Raw genomic sequence first — 14,931 nt, 5'->3', positions numbered from 1 at the left:
AAGGGAAATATAAGCTGGAAAAAGTCTGACTTGCAAGTGAAAGGCAAATTATGTTTTGTGTACTAAAAGCGTTAATGACCAGACCTTGAAAAATGCAGAGCAGACTTTCAAAAGAGCTAAGTTCCCTTTTAGGCATCATAATTGAGAGCCAGGTTTTTCAAGAGAGTTCAGCACCTGGCCACTGGATCACAATGGGAACTGGTAGGTCCTGAAGCCCCTTTTGAAAATCTGGTTCCAGTTGTGTTTGCGGGGCAGTTGGAAATCTGGCCGTGTGTGTCTGCAAAGCCTATCTGTTGTTGATTTGAGGAAAGGTTTTGACTTTTAAAATACAAGAAATAAACGAAAACTATGCAAGTCCTTTCCTATGTTCTGTAACTTACCCCTAGGTATTATTTCACTTACTAAACCATTTTAACAGCTTGATTAGTTGTATCAGCAGGAGTCGTGTGTTAGCCCTTCCTGTTGAGATGTTACATTAGGAGAGAAAATTGCTCTTTTCCCAAAGTAACTAAATCTTCCTTAAAATACTTTAATCTTTATCAAATTACTTTTTAATCCGTTAATCTGAAAGGGGAGAGGAGGACTTACATGCACAGTGGGGAGCATGGGAGCAAACAGCTGGATAAAATTTCAGATTTTTGCAGCAAAGTTTGAGTTTAACCCCTTGTTATTGGCGCCTATCAGCATATTTATAGTCTGCGATACCTTTCAGCTCCAAAAGGTGTAAAGGTGACTGCTTAAAGGCATCAATATAGTTTGTTATTGCAGTAGTACCTAGGAGCCCCAAGTCCTGGACTAGCACCCCATGGTTGTAAATGCTGTACAAACACACAACGAAAAGACAGCCCATGCTCCAATCTCAGTAATATAGTTGTCTACTGCATCATCCAAATTATACTTTCAGCTTTATAGAACCAAGAATCTCAAAACACTTAAACATATTGACCACAGTTTCAAAGTATCTCAACACCCAATGGGCATTCAACGTACTGAGCATTTTTGCAAATCTGCCTGCTTGTTTTGGTGCCTAAAAGGAAGCTGAGCGCTTTGTAAAATGTGGCCCTTGAGGTCTGATGTACAGAGATGCTTGGCGTTTAACGAACTGAATTCCTTGTACATTTAAACTGTTGCACACAGTACTGGTTGCATCTCAACAATTCCAAACTTACCCAGGATGTACTTTCTACTTAAAATAATTAAGAGCCATTGAAAAGAAAAATGAGGATTTTCCCTAGGGAACCTCCGATTTCTGGCTTCTTAAAAGAAAGACTGTTTATGGCTCTTAGTGACAACACTCAGCTGAATTTAATAGCTACACCCGGGGTGTTCTAATTACATGCTTCACTTCTGGTACGCTATAGCAAATTTAAGAACAAAATTACAGTCCACATGAGACCATTAAATTGTCACCTGCAGGGAAAGCTTCAGTATTAGGAGAAGATACGTGTATATAAAAAGCAAGATGACAGGTCCAACAGGTAGGATATTCTCTGAAGAAGCAGAGCTGGAATTATTCATTCAGCAGCTCCTCTCATCGAGAAGGTAATGTACTTGAACCAGACCATGCATTGCATTTTGCACACTCAGTGTGCCTAGATGCTTGACTGGGAAAGACTGCAGGGCATTCTTCAAGGAGTGAGGTATTAGAAGAGGAACTGATTAAATTGAATGGATCAGTTGCAATAGCCTGCACCAAAACCCTGGGATCTAGACGCTCCTGAAACTCTGGGGAGGTGTCCAAATAGTGCAGATGGCCCTTCTCTTTATAACGGGCTAACCCTTAATCCTGGAGTTGAGCACATCCAGATCTTTTAGAAATACGCTTGAGCTACAGCTGGATTTCAGGTGCATTTCGGAAATACAAATATGGTCATGGTTTTGTAGTAAAAGAATTGAGCCATAATCCCAATATACTAAACTGATTATTGAATAATTGGGTTTGGGGTGGGTGGGGGGATTTGTGACCCATGGATTCTCAGCAGCTGTTTGCAAGTATAGGTGCAATTTGTCTTTTTATAGAGTACCCCCCGCCCCCATCTTTGTTCAGTCCCTGTACTATTTTTGCCTTTATATTTTGCTTTCTGGTAGAATGGAGAAGACCATGAAGCTCTTTGTAAGTTTCCTCCTGTTTATTCTGTCTGTGGAGATTTGCTTGGCTCAACACTGGTCTTATGGCCTGCAACCAGGAGGAAAGCGGGATGCTGAAAATCTGGTAGAATCATTCCAAGAGGTAGGTTCTTGGTTTTAAAATGACACTTTATTCAGTGTACCTTTCCTCACATGCCCTCCGGGGGATGAGAGCAGAATAGCAGCCTGAGAATCTAAAGGTATGTCTACACTGCAATTAATCCCCATGGATTCCCGTCAGCTGAAGGATTGTGGGCTATAAAACTGCAGTATAGACACCTGAACCCAGCTGTCTACATTGCAGTTGCATAGCCCTGAGCCCCAGCCAGCTCCTGCTGGCCAGCTGTGGGTGGATAATTGCAGTGCAGACATCTAATACATTTTTAAAAACTTTTTGGAAAATTTTCATTTTAGTGAAAGAGGCCAGCTTGACAGCCCTGGAGACCCAGTTCTAGCAATAGAAGAGAGACAGTGGCAGCTTCCCCTGTCTGTCTAAGCACTGCTGTGTGTTTTATTTTAAAATCGGAACATCTCATGTTTGATGGGAGGGAACGCCTCTAAGAACGAGAGTTTCCAGTTTCAGCCAGTCCGTAACTTCTCTGCTATTTTGTCAGCTAAGATTCCAGTCAGCTATTTTGTGATGGCAACGCTCGCTCCACTTGAGCTCAGGGAGGACAAGGCACAGCTGCCCACTGGCAACTGGTCACTGTAGCGAAGTGAAGCCTCGCCAGTGCGGCGCCTCCTGCCAGTCGTCTGGGAATTAGCTCTTTTCCAGCGTATGGAGCGCCTTCTGCAGGCTGGTATCTCGCCTGCTACTGGCTCCGTGTCCCTCTCACACCCCGGTGCCCCTTTAGCTCGGGGTTCTGCCACCAGCAGTAACCCACAGTCTGGGTCTCCCCTCCCAGGGGAACCCTCAACCCTCTAGCCCCTCCTTGCCTCAGTGGCTACTGCCAGTCATCGTCTGGCCCCCGCTCACTGGGGCAAACTGTAGTGTGTCATGGCCACTCATCGTTGGCAAGGAGGTCGGACCAGCTGCCGCTGCCTATCTCTGGGCTGCACCTTCCAGCCCCGTACCTGCATAGGCCTTTACCAAGTCCTCAGCCTGGGGAGTGGCCTGGCTGGAGTGCCCCAGCTCTGCTCTGCTCCGCTCCGCTCCAGGTATTGTTTTCTCCCCAGCAGCTAGATCCGTCTCTCTCCACAGCTCAAGAGAGGGACCTAGCTCCTCCCTGAGCTTTTATAACAGGGCCAGGTGGGGCTGCTTCCCCAATCAGCTGAGCCTTTTCTCTTGGGAGTGGGGTAACTGCCCTGCTACAGTCACATGTTGGCCATTCACTTGGATTCAAACTAGTAACCAGAGCTGAAAGCCTTTGACCGCCATTTCCATTTGTTGGCACCTTCTAACTTCTGTGATTCATCTATAGTTTCCGGAGCATTTCTGAAACGTACCATAACAAAAGTGGGATAATACTGGTTATCTGTAGTGGGAGGGAGAATGGTGAATTTGAAGTAGAAAAGCATGTCCATCTAGCATAGTAGTGTAGGCCTTTAGCAGAAGATTCTCTTTCCATGAAACTTGTATCCTCTTCTAATTCAGCTTGCCAGTGAAATGGAAAAAATAGGTGAACTGCAGCATTTTGAATGCACTGGCCCACATCAGCGCTCCATGCTTGGTGGTCTGAAGGGAGCTCTGGTAAGTAAAGCTTTGATTTATTATGATGGAAACTCAAAGGACCATTTTTGGTGGGGGGTGCTGGTGCTTAGCAATGCTGGTTCTGCCTCTGCACCAACTGAGAAAATAAAATCAAAAGTCAGATAAATTTTACCTTCATCCTAATTCTATGCAGCATTCATAGTTTGTTAATCCCACAGAGTAACTCTGCCAGCTGAAGGATCAGGCCATATGGATGCTGCTCCCTCTAATGTGCACTCACTGTGGAGTGTCTATTCCGGTACAAGCTCCAAAGCAAAAATAGCAGAACGTTAATGAACAGACCAGCAGAGCCCCGACAGGCAAGTGCAGAGAAGTCTAGTGTCCAACCTAGAATTTTGGGCAAAGGTTTTCAGACATCACAAGGGGTTTTCTGTGCCTCGTTTTCATGTGTCCAACCGGTACTTTAAATAGGACAGATGCTCAGCACTGTCTGAAAATCAGAGCCTTTTGAGATGTCTCAGGAAAAGCACCTAAATACTGAGGCAATCAAAATCACTAGTCCTGTTTGAAAATCTTGGCCTTCCCATTTACCCACTAACTCTTTCCTTCAATCAACTGACTGAACAAATGCAAACCTCAGCTAGGAGACGGCCCTGGAAAGTTGCAGTGCTCAGAGGTTCGCAGAACATAGGGGCCAAACTCTGACTTTGCAGCTGTGTACATAAGTAAGCTTTGACTTCAAATGGGAACTGTATGTTCAAATTACTTAAATTGTGAACTCTTCAGGGCAGGGATTTTTTTATAGTACCTAGCACAATGGGGTCCTGGCCTATTGCTGGGCCTCCTGGCCTCTACTCCAATACAAATAATGAATAATGATTTCTGGAAATATTAACACAAGGATCTTTCTCTTCTGAAAACCTTTATCGGGGAAGCGGAAAGAGCAGCCAGTGCTTCTTACCCATTTAGGAGGAAGTACTTTCCTTTCTTTCTCATAGGTGAAGGCTCACTAATTGGATTTTCAGGTTTGCCAACCCCAAATTACTTTTAAAATATCTTTGCAATCTTACATGGTATGATGAAAGAAGGGTTTAATGCAGAAGCTCAAGAATTATGTATCTGCTTCTCCTCTGGTATGCATCATACACGCTGTGGCCAGCGGACTACCACTTGTCCACAGCTCACTTGCTACGGTCTGCAGTGAGCTGGCTGCTCATTTGGCGCTGGCTGCTCCTTTCCAGCCGCTGAATGACACAAACGACATTCAATCTCTCCCCTGTATAACTTTTCCATGTAACCAATTGTTGCAGTTGCTAAAGGGATGTTTTGCAACCAGCTAGTGGAAAGTAAGGTGATTCACACAAAAATGAGAGTGTCGGGGGGGAGAGACAGATAGGAGGCTAATCTCAATGGTTTCCCAGAGGAAATACACCTATAGCCTAAAGGGTAGAGCAATCTCTTTGCCAGAGGTCCCCAAAGAGTAGGGGGAGGGTACGGACAGGGGTAAGTGGGGGGCGTGCAAGATAAAATGTTTCCAGACCACTGCTATATGCAATTCAATCGTTGACTTCTGAGGCTGTCAATTAGTTGCATTGATACCGGACTTTATTCTCTAGATCCTATATTTACAGAACAGAGTGAGACGGAAGGATAGGCCAGTGGTTTGTGGGTTAGCATGAGAATCAGAATGGGATTCAACTCCATGCTCTGCCACACTTCCTATGAGAGCTTTGGCAAGCCCTTTCAGTGCCTAAATTCCTTTAAAATCTGGCCCTGTGGAAGCAGCCAGGCACCTAGTGGGATTTTCAATGGGAATTAGACATGTAGGCTCTTTTGAAAGCACCTATATACCTTAAAAAGCTGGGACTGTGTCTTTGTAAAATGGGGATAACCACATTTTCCTACCTCCCAGGGGAGTTGAGGATAAATACCTTAAAGCTTGTCAGGTGCTTGCATACCTTAGTAATGGGAGCCCTATAAAGTACTTACCTATTCTAGTTTGGGAGAAAGACAGTATAGTTCCCTAGACTATATCAATAGAATCTCAGGCTACAAGAATAATAGACGGGGCAAGGTAGATCAGTACCTGAATGGCAGACTAGATACTGCAGGAAGCGGTGCTGTGACAGTCCAGAGATACGCGTCGCAGAAAGTAAGATTTTAGCTCTGGTAGTCTGGTCAAAGGCTGAATTTGTAGAGGGACACTTAACATATTGATATTTCAAATGACATTTCTTCACTACTTGTCCTAAACTGCTGTTGCTATTCAGTGTTAAATAGTCTGTGTTGCATTTCAGGGGTGGGCAAACTGCTAGATTAGTGGTTCTCAAACTTTTGTACGGGTGACACCTTTCACATAGCACGCCTCTGAGCGCGACCCCCCCTTCTAAAGGAAAAACACTTCAATATATTAAACACCATTATAAATGCTGGAGGTAAAGCAGGGTTTGGGGTGGAGGCTGACCGCTCGCCACCCTCAGAGAGTCCCAACCCCCAGTTTGAGAACCCCTGTGCTAGATGTAGGAGTGGGATGAAAGGAACTATTATAAATGTAAGGTATGGTGTCCTGCACTCTCACCTACCTGAGCAGGTGGCAGAGATCTGCTTAGTTGAGATTTGTGTAGTTCTAGCCCTCTTCCTGACAGAGACCCTCCATGCAGAATATATTTTAGTATGGCACCTGGCCTTAAAATTCCAAACCAAGTAATTTTTTCCTTTTTTTTTTTTTTTTTTTAAAATATCAAATTATACAATGTGTGTTACAGGCAGGTCTGATTGAAGGAGAAGCGGAGCGAAAGAAGATCTGAATTCATGAAGGCAAATGGAATAAAGGACCAGTTACTGTAACATTTCAAAGCAATGATTTAACTTTAAGGTCTGACCTCTGTTTAGATTACAGTGTCATGTGTATAAATGTTCAAATACAAAAACCACACCGAGATGTTGGGAAAAAAAAATTTGGGTGGAGTATAAGATAAATGACCGCTTGGGGCAATGGACCGGGCTACTACTTGCCACTGACCTGCTGTGTGACTTTTCACATGTAGAGTGTCTAGCAAAATGAGCCCGTTATGTTTGTTGGGGCCTCTGGACGTTAGTGTAATACATCTAAGTTACCTACTATTAAACAACACACAATTTCACAAGTCCATGCATGGAAGACATTTAGGGTGTTTTTTCCCCAGTTTGCTCAATCTACATTTATTTAAAAAAATATTTACAAACTTTACAACAGTAAACACACTGCTTTCCAAACACGTACATTTGTACACCTTGCTTTACAGTCTCAGTAAATAATATGCTATTTAATCAGAGGCACAGAATCCCTTTTCCAAAGCTTGGCTCTGGCCCTGTCTTCAGAACCAGTTGAAAAGCTGTGTGTATGGGTGAGTCAGCTGCAGGGGGCTATGAAGCTACTTGCAGCCCACAGTGGTTTTAAAAACTTAAATAATCAAGTCAAGTACCTCCAAGGAATCAACCTGGTCATGTTATGCCGCAACATAAAAGTAAGTTTCCCTGGCATTCAAGAGGAACATATCCCCTACTGCTGGTATTAAATGGTCATAATACCAATGTCATTAAGTAACACATACAGGGAGACAGATCAGGCCAACATCATCTGTATATGTTAACGGTATGTGGCATGATGATCTTAACTCAGTTCTCATTAGGCTATTACGCTAGTGGGACACAGTGGAAGCTGAGGGCCAGTCTATACTACAAACAGTGCAGCTACACCTCTGTGGCACTGTGAAGATGTTCTAAGCCAACAGGAGAGAGCTCACGCATCAGCTTAGTTACTCCACCTCTGGCAGAGGTGGTAGCGACGTTGGCAGGAGAAACTCCCTTGCTGACATAGTGCTGTCTATGTGGTCCATATAACTTCATTGCTCAGGGGTGTGGATTTTTCACACCCCTGAGCGACCTAGTTACACTGAAGTGTGTAGTGTAAACCTGGCCCGAGTTAGGCCAACACTGGGCGTGTGCATTTGAAAGTCACTCCCTTTAATGTCAGAAGATCAGTTTGACCATGCTACGCAGGTGTTTTCAGGTTCCCCTGGAATCTTAGAGGGAGGTTCTTGCGGGGCAGTTACATAGTTTGGTCTACAGCTGTTGCTGGAAATGAAAACAGCGACATATATATGATAGAACAGCTTTTAACAAACAGCTGGGATTGAAACAGGGAACCAGCCGTAGTCAGGAATGTTTTCACTACCCCCCCAAAAAAATTACAGTTAAATTACAGACATATCAGTCTTTTTAATATTTCCATTTACAATTATAAAAATAAATAAGGACAGTAAGTCTGGAGCAATGAATCCTACATTATCACTACAAGTCTAACTCACGGTTCATTTGTGGAAGGTATGCTGGCTGGCACAAAGTAGGAAAGTTTATTAGATGCAAATTTTCCACTCCTTCTCGATAGGCACGGCTGCATTGTCTGCCACTGCTCCGCCCAGAACACTTTTCACTTGAGTCAACCTCCTTTCCTAATCTAATAATCCACTGAAAGGGAAAAGTGCCCATTTCTCCCCCAGGCATGGATAAGAACCTGTAATATTTTAAATCAAATTTATCCTGGCATTACAAATTTTAATTAAAAAGCACCCAAAAAGCAAGGGTCACACAAATTTCTCAGTGGAAAAAATGTGAATAGACTAGCAAGGCCAGAAGGGACCATTGTGATCATCTAGTCGGACCTCCTGTATAATGCACGCCAGGGAACTTCCCTAAAATAATTCTTGTCCGAACTAAAGCAGATCTTTTAGGAAAACTGTCAATTGGGATTTAAAAGGTTCTGGGACTCAAAACCTAACACTCATTTTGAACAGCGTAGCTAGGAAGTGACATTACGTATATATTTCAATGCAGACTGGATTTTTGGTTTCCAGGTTTGGGTTTTTTAACGTTACGGTCAGCACAGAAGTAAGCTTTCATTTCTGCCGTGGACTGATTATATCATGGTGGGACTTGTTTTTTTGTCATCCTTGGGAGAGACTGGGTAAAATTTTCAAAAGCATTCCAAGAATTTAGAAGCTTAACTCCCCTTATCAAAATGGATTTAGGTGCCTAAGTCCCATTTACTTTCCATGAAACTTAGGTTTCTAAGGGCCAGATTTTCAAAGCTATTTAGGAGCCTAATGATGCAGATAAGGTATCTTGTGGGATTTTCAGAAATGCCAAGCTCCCACAGATTTAATCCTTAGATGCCTAAATACCTTTAAAAATCTGGCAGTTAAGCGCCTCTGTCTCTTCTGAAAATGGGAACAAGGCTCCTAAATCACTTTGATACTTGAAAATTTTGCCCCTTGTCTTCAACAGAGACAATCTGAATTATACCAGCTGAGGATCTGACCCCTTGAGCCCAGTCAGCAATACACCTCTAAGGAAACAAACTTCCATTCATGAGCATGTTTTCCACCCAATGAGAAGAAAGGGAGTAGGAGAGGCTAACACAAGTTAGAGACAGATTGAAGACATGGCAAAAAAAACCTCCCCCAACTATTGGCCCCCATCCTCAAGTGACAGTTTAAAGATGAAGGAAATACACAGTACCTCTCAAATCCTCCACATCCTCCTTATGCACCAGCTGCCCTGTCCCCGTCCTGTAGAAGTGAGGTCTAAACAATCTCAAACTGGCCAGACGACACACCATCAAGAAGCAAAGCCTGAATTGTGCAGCCAACACATCAAGGCAAACCGTAAGGAAGTTGTTAGGCAAGTTGGTACCAGAGAACAACCTGTTTAAGAGCTCAACCCATAATGAAGGCCAAGAATCAAACTGTGGCTTGTATCAGCCACAGCTCCACAAAACAACAACAAAAAAAGCCTGAAGCTTCTTGAAGTTCAGAGTCAATAGACAGAGCTTCCTACAGCTCTCCTGTCTGTGTTAGCCTTAGGTGATTAGTTTAGCCGCTTGGTAACTCGGGTGTTAGTGCTGTTGAGTTACAACAAGCAGGAGGGAAAGTAACTGCTGACAATCCTAACAGTTAGCAGCTCTCTCTGGATGGCAGAGTTTTAACTCCTTACATACCAGGTACTTTGTCCATCAATCCTCTCCGTACCAAGGCTGAAAAATGGGAAAGAACAGGAATTTAAAACAGAGCTGGAAGGAGGAAATGTTGCTAGAGGTCAGATTTGGATCCAAAGTTCGGGGGTGTCTGGATTGAGGTTTTGAGTTTGGCTCATTCTAGAGTTAAGGCTGCAAAGTTCTTTCCAAATTTGAGGGTTGTTCAAATCTGGGCTTTTTGATCAGGCCCATTTCTCCTCTTACATACAGTTGGCAAGCATCCAAAATATACCAGGCTAATGGAGTAGATCAAAACACAGAAATAAAACTAGACATGAACCAGACAGTACTGCAATATCCCTGCCTAGCTCTCTTACTCATGGTGGGAAAAGCCACTTGCTGTAGTTCTTGCAAACATTCATGCTTTCCGCCTGATATAAAGAGCGAGAGGAAATGTACCATGACATCCATTTTGTGCTCGGAATATTCCCTCTTTTGCAAGGAAATTAAGTAAGTATGTGGCTGATACTGGCTGATCGGTGGAGTACTGGAAAGGTGACAATTAAGACAAGGTGAAATATGCACACACGCTATTCACTTGTACCAGACCCTACAGTCCTCGCTCAGACAAAATTCTTATGGACTTCAGTGAGGGTTTTGAGTAAGGATTTCAGGATTTTGTGTGCGCGTGTATCAGGGATGGCAGGAAAAGTCGGGGCGGGGGGAGGAACAAAAAAAGAAAACCCTGAGGTTTTCAAGTCAAGCAATGTCTGTGTCCAAGAATGTAATGTGGAACTGACAATCTCTATGATGCCCTGGGGATTGGAGGCAGGGGTGGAATATGGTCAAGATGTTCAGAAAGGTTTTCAGAGCTTTCCCTGGAGAAGGCAGCTGCCCAAAAGACAGTTGTGTGTGCACTATAGCAAACACAGCTGTAGGCATATGTGATGTGACTGCAGTGTGACTTCTAAAATGTCTCCAACTTATTTTGTGATGTGAATCTGATATGAGCCTTTAATGAATGCAATCTGTTTAGGGAGCCATACGGGCAGCACAGTGAATGCAGTTTCTGCAGGTTTCTGTTTTCATCCAAACAGACACCAAAGAAACATATTACAGAAGATCGGATAGTTCCAGTCTGAATAAAAATAATTACAATAAGATTGCTATACTATTGGACAGTGTTTTACTAAGGCTTAAAAGCCTTTTGTTTTTCAATGAGGTAATGAAACTAGTTTGTATAGCAATAGCAAGAGAAATTATGTTGAAATGGCCTATGTTAAAAATATGATAAATGTTTTGAATATTGCAGGCCACATCCTCAGCAGTGTTTTCAGTGGCTCTATATGATTTAAACCACTGGAGGATCTGGCCTTCTAATTAGAGATGGTCCCGAACCAAAGCTCTGCTCCACTTGCAAAGTTTGGCTCCAGATCTGAATTGCCACCACATTTGCAGGTGGATCCATTGCTAGGACAGGGCTGAACCAAAATCATCACGAGAGGCATAAGGATTCAGCAATCAGAACTTAGCAGAAGGGTTTTTGATCCAGTCACACAGAGTATGTTTACATTGCAGTAAAGACTCAGGGCATGGCTGCATCAGCTGACTTGGGCTCGGGCTGTGGGGCTATAAAATTTCAGCGTAGATGACTGGGCTCGATCTGGAGTCCAGGCTTTGAGACCCCACAGTGGGGAGGACCTCAAAGTCTGGGCTCGGGCTACATTCCCAGCCCAAACATCTGCACTGATATTTTTAGCCCTGCAGCCCAAGTCCTGGGAGGTCATGTCAACTGACCCGGGTTTTGAGTCTCGGTGCCATGGACTTTTTATTGTAGTGTAGACATAACTTAAGATACTTGGGTGATAATCATAATATACAAGCCGAGACAGAGAAAGGGAATGCAGAATATAGTCCACCTAGTTCTTTCATTTGTTTTGCAGAGCTAAAAAGAACAAGCACACATTTTAAAATTGACCTCAGCTATTCAGATCATCATGTGACCAGAAAAATACGGACAGAGTTCAGAGCGATGAAAATGAGCAGGGTGCTGGAGAGACTGATTTATGAAACAAGATTACAAGAGTTATGATAATGACCTACCTATTGGGACAAGTGATGACGAAGGGCCTGATCCAAAGCCCGCCAAATTCAATAGAAAGATGCCCATAGACTCCAGCGGTCTCTGGATCACGCCCTGAGGGAGGGACCGCAAAACTGGTCTACATGCTTTTGAAGGATATTGACACCAAGCAGAGGAAGGAATTATTTAGGGTGGCAAGTGGCAGTATAAATAGGAGTAATGGAATGAAGTTATAGAAGGGAAAATTTAGACTATCAGGCAGTGAAAACTTATTAAACAGAATGCTGCTGCCATCCACTGAAAACAACAGAAGAAAGGAATAACTAATTAAGAGAGAAGAATTAGAACCAATTCCATAAAATATCCCTAAACAGCATAATTGTCAAATTCACCAAACACAGCCCACAAGGAACCGGAGCAACCCAAGAAACCAGAAACTTCAGGGTGAACGGCCCAGTCTTTCACGTCCCTCTCAGGCCTAGGTGCGACTCATTTGAGTTTAGTGATTGTTAAAAGTTAGGCCAAGCGTTTTGTGTGCAGAACACAATGGAAGCTCCCAGACAAAAGGCACAAGGAGAGTTGCAACAACAGGGTACAGTAAGGGGGTGTGTTTGTGAGTGCGTGGATTGGAAGGTTGTCGGCCAAGAGTTCAACTGGGACTTGAAAAGCTAATGGTTATTGAGCTTGGGTTACGAGACTCAGATGTACATCTATACTGTGATAAAAACCAAGTCTCAGAGCCGAGGTCAACTTGGGTGACCAAACGTCCTGATATCAGGGACTTTCTTATATACACAACTAACCCCCCATCCCCGGAAAAAAAAGTGTGCTGATTTTTCACACTTGCTAACGTCAACAGTGTAGATGCTTGGGGGTCCGGGTTCCGAGACCCTCCCCACTCGTGGGGTCCCCCAGAGCCCAGGCTCCAGCCCCAGCCTGAACCTCTGTACTGTTGTCTTATAGCCCCGCAGCCCAAGCCCCGGGAGCTTCAGTCAGCTGACCCGGGCCAGCTGCGGCCACGGCGTGGGTCCTTCCTCACAATGGAGACATAATCTCTGTCCTCTTGATGAGCTGCCCATGCCGATAACTGCAACCTGTTAATGCTAAAGCAACGAGTACCACAGGAGAGAGGACTTTTTTGCACCATTGTTCAATTATTTTAAAAAAAAAAGGGGGGGGGGTGTCGTAGTGTGTCCCGAGGGCACACAGGCTGAGGAGGTGGGACAACACAAGCGGAGCATCAACTGCTTTGCGGTCTTCAAACAAGGATCAAAAGCAAAGGTCTGAGGCAGCGCTGGTGAACCCAAACTCTCCACTGGGAGTGAGCTACCACCACTGTTGGCCCAAGTGTGAGCAACCTGCCCTCACCTTTAATACACGGGGTGACCAGCAGAGACATTGGGGTCCTGCAGGTGATGTTCATTTTTGCTCCCAGCAGGTCTCAAGACACACTCAGAACCTCATGAGGCCGCTTGAATTGAGGAGGAACATCACATGTTAGGACCCGTCGTCTCCCAGGGCTGCATTTCACAGATGGAAATGACTGTAATCTGGTCCATTCCATGCAAATCAGGGCACCCTTACTCCCACTTGACCCTCCGCCCCACCGGTGGGGCTGCATAGGTATCAACCGGTAATGCAAACGTGCTGGGGCAGTATAAGAAGTGTTTTGTATGGACCTGGCTTGCCTCGGTTTAAGTGCTGCTGCAAATCCTTTTTTACACCAACGGGGCAACTCTGCACAAGGGGTTTGCACTGACGCCGTTTCACTTGTGCAACGACCACCAGTACAGACAAGCCCTTTTGGGGTACGAGTCTCAGATTTCTGGTAACACTGCCTCCATTTTAAAGCTCACAGAGTTCCCCATAGGGCTTCGTGTCTTAATGTGTGCAAGGAAAATCAGAGGATTGGGAATGCAAAGTATATACAGTTCAAGTGGCTTATTTTGGAATTACCTGGGGAAAACTCCCAGGGAAGGGAATGGAAGATGGGATCACCAGTCTTTAGGGCTGGAAAGAGCCAGAGTGTCAGAAACAGAAAAGCAGCCCATTTCACTCAAGGCGTTAGAGGGTACGCAGAGGGAATCCTTATTGCAATCCCTGCTCCGAAGAGACAACGCTGGACTTTCTTGCTTTTGGAGGCGGAGGGGGAGGTTTGACTTCACGTCTGCTGGGCAGTGGTGGGGCAACCTGGGAAGATAAAACACATAACCATAGGGGTGAGAAGTTCTGCTCTACCAGGCAACAGACGTCTAGATGGTGCTGCAGTCTGGGCTATTTATTTCAGGATCAAATCCTCCAATTCCACTCCAAACGGAACTTCTCAGCACCAGACGATGGAACACAAGTCTGGGAACCAGTACATTTGGGTTCTGCCTCTGACTCGCTGTCTGAGTTTCAGCAAACCTGTGTGCCACAGTTTTCCCATCTGCAAAATGGGGACAATACTACAGTGCTGGAGCCTTGAAATACCACCCGTCCTGATGGGTGCACTCCACTGAGTAACACCGCGGGCCTGATTTTCCATTGAGCTGCAACTTGTGTGATCATTTGCACAGGTGCAGCGAGGGCCAAGTGGGTGTAAAATGCTACCCAGTCAGAATGGTAGCATTTACATCTCTTTGCACTCCTGTAAATGACTGCACATGGTGCAAGGAATCAGTGAATCACGCCACAAGTTCCAGTACTAAAGTCACACCCTTCCTGCACAAGGAACGGGATTTTAAAGAGTGCCCCTTGGTTTTGCACAAATTTACACTCTTGGGTTCTTTGGATTTTTCCCTTCAGCCACTTTAACCAATGCACGTGAGCTGTTAAGGGAAACATCTGGAATAAGACAGACCTGAAAGAAGGTTGGGTGAGCAAGAGGCCACGTGGTCTCCTCTTGCTCAACCTAAACTGTCTGGATTTCAAACTATTTAGAGATAATAAAGGAAGGGTTAGGTGGGGGCTTTATGACTTAAAAAGCAATGTGCAGAAACCCTCTGGTGAAATACTTTTACAGTCTCTCCTTACGGCCCTCTGAGTCAGTCCTGTTGCTGCAGACCAAGGTCCATG

The 14,931-nt window shown here is 44.5% G+C and overlaps 2 protein-coding genes across 2 annotated transcripts in view; one reads left to right on the top strand and one right to left on the bottom strand.

The window, feature by feature from the left end:
- Nucleotides 1-8: 8 nt before the first annotated feature.
- On the top strand, nucleotides 9-6,927 carry GNRH1 (gonadotropin releasing hormone 1). Its single transcript, XM_048829117.2, has 4 exons — nucleotides 9-1,542; nucleotides 2,089-2,230; nucleotides 3,722-3,817; nucleotides 6,544-6,927. Exons 1-4 carry the CDS (start codon nucleotides 1,463-1,465, stop codon nucleotides 6,583-6,585), a joined length of 360 nt encoding a protein of 119 aa, XP_048685074.1. The 5' UTR covers nucleotides 9-1,462; the 3' UTR covers nucleotides 6,586-6,927.
- A 36-nt stretch (nucleotides 6,928-6,963) lies between these two features.
- The window catches only part of DOCK5 (dedicator of cytokinesis 5), a 134,214-nt gene continuing 126,246 nt past the window's right edge, over nucleotides 6,964-14,931 (bottom strand). The window contains exon 52 of the mRNA XM_048829101.2: nucleotides 6,964-14,064. Coding sequence (XP_048685058.1) covers nucleotides 13,963-14,064 — 102 coding nt within the window. The 3' untranslated portion in view covers nucleotides 6,964-13,962. The remainder of the gene's footprint in view (nucleotides 14,065-14,931) is intronic.

Source organism: Caretta caretta, chromosome 26, assembly GCF_965140235.1.
Source record: "Caretta caretta isolate rCarCar2 chromosome 26, rCarCar1.hap1, whole genome shotgun sequence".
NCBI classification, from domain to species: domain Eukaryota; kingdom Metazoa; phylum Chordata; order Testudines; family Cheloniidae; genus Caretta; species Caretta caretta.
This window is presented reverse-complemented; position numbering and strand designations above follow the sequence as displayed.